Below are 4,717 nucleotides of genomic sequence, written 5' to 3'. Positions count from 1 at the left end.
CTGGGCAACAGAACGAGACTCTGTCTCAAAAAAAAAAAAAAAGTATGGCAATACCAAGTGTTAATGGAGCTGGAGATAACTGGGAACTCTGACACATTGCTAGAGGAGTGTGAGTTGGTCCAACCAGTTTGATTTGCGGATCATAGATAAAAAAGATAGGGAACTGTGACTCATTTTTTTCTGGCAACCTGCTCTTTCTACCAAAAGCAGATAAAGAATATACCAAAAAGAAACTGTAGCCCAATCTCATTTATCATAATGGATTTTTAAAATTCTAAATAAAGCAGTACAACAAATGGGTAGTATAGTTTGTTCCAGTAGATGTTATTCCAGAAACACAAAGATGGTTAAATATCACTTGATCTTAGCCAGAAGGCCGAGAAGCGATAAAGATAGTTAAATATCAAGAATACTGCCACCATAATTTATTACATCAAAATCTTCTTTTTTTTTTTGAGACGGAGTTTCATTCTTGTTGCCCAGGTCAGAGTGCAATGGCACAATCTCGGCTCATTGCAACCTCCGCCTCCTGGGTTCAAGGATTCTCCTGCCTCAGCCTCCCCAGTAGCTGGGATTACAGGCAAGTACCACCGCACCCTCCTAATTTTTTTTTTTTTGTATTTTTAGTAGTGATGAGGTTTCACCATGTTGCCCAGGCAGGTCTTGAACTCCTGACCTGAGGTGATCCACCCGCCTTGGTCTCCCAAAGTGCTGAGATTACAGGTGTGAGCTACCATGCCCAGCCTTGAAATTGTTGTTTCTAACAAATCTTAAAAGACACCCAGACTTCAACAATTGTTATTATATTCAGATTTTTTTGGTTTGTTTTTGTGACAATCTTGCTCTTTTACCCAGTCTGGAGTGCAGTAGCATGATCATGGCTCACTGCAGCCTCAAACTCCTGGGCTTAAGCAATTCTCCCACCTCAGCCTCCCGGGTAGCTGGGACTACATGTGCGGTATCATGCCTGGTTAATTTTTACATTTTTAGAGATGGGGTCTTGCTATGTTGCCCAGGCTTGTAGAATCACTCTTCACATTATTCACTAACACTGCCTCCACCACATTAATACGGCAACAGGTCTAGAAATTATAACAAAAATTTCCAATGTTTACATATATTGTGTGATATATGTATGTGTGTGTGTGTGTGTGTGTGTGTGTGTGTGTGTGTGTGTGTGTCATTCCAAGGTACTGTTTCTAATTTTTTCCTGCAGAGAATATTCAGTATTGTAGCTGCATTGGCTAGCTGGGGATTCTATGCACCATCACATTGTCCTGGACTGAATCTGAGGACAAAAAACCACTTTGGGAACAAATTCTTTTTTTTTTTTTTTTTTTTTTGAGACGGAGTCTTGCTCTGTCGCCCAGGCTGGAGTGCAGTGGCCGGATCTCAGCTCACTGCAAGCTCCGCCTCCCGGGTTCACGCCATTCTCCTGCCTCAGCCTCCCAAGTAGCTGGGACTACAGGCACCCGCCACCACGCCCGGCTAGTTTTTTGTATTTTTTAGTAGAGACGGGGTTTCACCGTGTTAGCCAGGATGGTCTCGATCTCCTGACCTCATGATCCGCCCGTCTCGGCCTCCCAAAGTACTGTGATTACAGTTGTGAGCCACCGCGCCCGGCCAAGGGAACAAATTCTTGTCTTCAACAAAGAGCGGTCTTGAGTAGGCTTAAAAGTAGCATTTGAAGGCTGGGCGCGGCGGCTCACGCCTGTAATCCCAGCACTTTGGAAGGCCGAGGCAGGCGGATCACGAGGCCAGGAGTTTGAGACCAGCCGGACCGATATAGTGAAACCCTGTCTCTACTAAAAACACAAAAATAGCCGGGCGTTGTGGCGGGCGCCTGTAATCCCAGCTACTTGGGAGGCTGAGGCAGGAGAATTACTTGAACCTGGGAGGCGGAGGTTGTATTGAGCCAGAGATTAAGCCATTGCACTCCAACGTGGTTGACCGAGACTCCGACTCAAAAAAAAAAAAGTAGCATTCGAATAGCTTTTTTAATTCTTTTTTTAGAGGAAGGGCACCCAGGCTGGAGTGCAGTGGCACCAAAATAGCTCACTGCACTCCAACTGCTGAGTTCAAGAGATTATCCTGCATCAGCCTCCTTAGTAGCTGGAATTACTGGCGCGAGGCACCACGCCCGGCTTATTTTCTTATTTTTTGTAAAGGTGGTTGGAGGCGGGGGGCTGGGGAGGGTCTCGCTATGTTACTCAGGCTGGTCTGTAACTCTTGCCCTGAAATGATCCGTCCTCTTCCGCCTCGCAAAGCGCTGAGATTACAGGCGTGAGCCACGGCGCCCAGCCTTGAATAGCTTTTTACATGCATTGCACGTTATTTCCTTTTATTATCACGTTTTTTGGGTCCAGTCTTAAACCTGGGAAGGCATTCGTTTGGGGGGTCACACTGGCGGGCATCCTGGTTCGGGCGGAACCCAGACTCTAGAAAGCGCGCGCAGGGCCACACGGTCAACCCTGTCCCACTCCCGGCCCTCCCAGACCGTCCCCTCCACGGACGAACCCCCTCTTCCTCTCGCTCAGGCACTGACTGAGAGGCGGGGAGATGGGTGTTAAAGAGGGGATATCACCAATCAACGTGCGCCTCCGGGAAGGAGCGCTTCGCACTGGCTGGTTGGGTCTGACGACATGGCCACGATCCAATCCTCATGCTAGAGGCGCTGCTAAAGGGTAGGGAAGCAAGCAGAAGGAGGAGCGCGCCGGGTGCGAGCACGTGACCGGGGCCTGAAGCCGGAAGCTACCTATCTGGTAGGGAGCTCCACCAGCACCAAAGACTGCGATGGTGAGTGAGGACGCATGCGCGGGAGAACCCGCCGGGGGTTCTGCGTCTCTGCTCCCCAATCTGTGTGGTTTCCCCCTCGTGGGCCTGCGCTCCACCCTCACCTCCTATCCGCTTGGGGAGGAAGACGGGATGGAGATGGGAGGGATGGCGACGGGAATGCTGGGGAGGGGTCTGTGGGAGGGTGTTCTGGGGCTGCGGGTAGTCTGCAGGTCGGGGGCGGGGAGGTGGAGAGAGGGTCTGGGGGCAGGGGCCAGTGGGGCAGCGAAGTCCCCTCGGGGTGTCAAAGGTGGAGCGTGGAAGGCCAGGGGAGCCTGGGGCCGAGAGTGGGGCAGATGGAGCCTCGGGAAGATCAGTATTGAGGACCATGTAGGGGGAAGGGGGCCGGGAAAGGACCTGGCTGGGGAATGAGAAAACCTGGGGCCATCGTCAATCAAGAGACTTGGGTTTGTAGGTGAAGGGTATCAGGGGTCATCCATCCCTCTAGCATGCTTCTCACTACTTGCATCTTTATCCATTAGACTTCTGCACTGACCCAGGGGCTGGAGCGAATCCCAGACCAGCTCGGCTACCTGGTACTGAGTGAAGGTGCAGTGCTGGCGGTGCGTTCTGGGAAAGGGAGGGGGTCCCTTAGTGCACACAGCCCGGTAACCCCTTCTAATATTGGCTCTTCTTTTCTCGGCTTTTACCTGGTTTGCAGTCTGGCATCTATTAGGTTGGTACAAAAGTATTTGCAGTTTTTGCAATTACTTTCAGTAATCAGTCTGTGGAATCTTAGTCTCCTAACGGTAGCGATTTATTTATTTATTTATTTATTTATTTATTTATTTATTTATTTATTTTTGTTGCCCAAGCTGGAGTGCAGTGGTGCGATCTCGGCTCACTGCAACCTCCACCTCTGGGGTTCAAGCGATTCTCCTGCCTCAGCCTCCCGAGTAGCTGGGATTACAGGCATGTGCCACCACGTTCAGCTAATTTTTTGTATTTTTAGTAGAAACGGGGTTTCACTGTGTTAGCCAGGCTGGTCTCAAACTCCTGACCTCAGGTGATCCACCTGCCTCAGCCTCCCAAAGTGCTGGGATTACAGGCGTGAGCCAACATGCCTGGCCTTTATTTGGTATTTCTTAAAGAGGCATTTGTATTTTGTTCCATAGTAGTGTATAGTGTTAGGTCTCTAGATGTTTTTGATTTAGCTGGAGACAAAGCTTAAGGTCAAGTGTTGAAAACAATACAGGTGGTAAAAGACTATTGAAGGAATCCAGGATATTAAAAATTCAACATGTTATGACAAGGTAACTAACTTTCCTGGAGGTAGGAATTCAGCCCAGCTTAAAGGAGAGTATTTACAGTGGGGAGGTGGACCTATTTACAGGTGTGTGGCACTGACCCTTCTGAACTGATGGTAAGTCTGTGCTTAAAAGATTTGGTAAGGTTTGAGGGAAGAGGAGGATATGGTCAGGGAGGATCTGATTGTGAAGGATCTTCAAGGCCAGGTTAACACACTTGAACTTATTCTTCTTGGAGGTAATAGTTTGAAAGGTTTTTTAAACAGAAACAAGACCCAGTGAGGTGGTTGAGCAATATTGTTGTTAGTGATGTGAAGATGGGCAGAAGGAGGCATCATTAAGAGATTAGACTGGGCCGGGTGTAGGTGGCTCACGTCTTTAGTAGTCCCAGCACTTTGGGAGGCTGAGGCGAGTGGATCATGAGGTCAGGAGATCTAGACCATCCTGGCCAACACGGTGAAACCCTGTCTCTATTAAAAATACAAAAACAAAATTGGCCAGGCGTGGTGGTGGGTGCCAGCTACTCGGGAGGCTGAGGCGGGAGAATGGCGTGAACCAGGAAGGCAGAGGTTGCAGTTAGCCAGGATCGCACCACTGCACTCCAGCCTGGGTGACAGAGCGAGACTCCGTCTCAAAAA

General features: G+C 49.2%; 1 protein-coding gene across 2 annotated transcripts in view; it reads left to right on the top strand.

Moving 5' to 3' along the window:
- Positions 1-2,683: 2,683 nt before the first annotated feature.
- The window catches only part of LAMTOR4 (late endosomal/lysosomal adaptor, MAPK and MTOR activator 4), a 5,530-nt gene continuing 3,496 nt past the window's right edge, over positions 2,684-4,717 (top strand). For both annotated transcript variants that reach the window (XM_017886164.1, XM_017886165.1), the window contains exons 1-2: positions 2,684-2,796; positions 3,315-3,395. In XM_017886164.1, coding sequence (XP_017741653.1) covers positions 2,794-2,796; positions 3,315-3,395 — 84 coding nt within the window. In that variant the 5' untranslated portion in view covers positions 2,684-2,793. The remainder of the gene's footprint in view (positions 2,797-3,314; positions 3,396-4,717) is intronic.

Source organism: Rhinopithecus bieti, unplaced genomic scaffold, assembly GCF_001698545.2.
Source record: "Rhinopithecus bieti isolate Rb0 unplaced genomic scaffold, ASM169854v2 scaffold_14454, whole genome shotgun sequence".
Taxonomy (NCBI): domain Eukaryota; kingdom Metazoa; phylum Chordata; class Mammalia; order Primates; family Cercopithecidae; genus Rhinopithecus; species Rhinopithecus bieti.
This window is presented reverse-complemented; position numbering and strand designations above follow the sequence as displayed.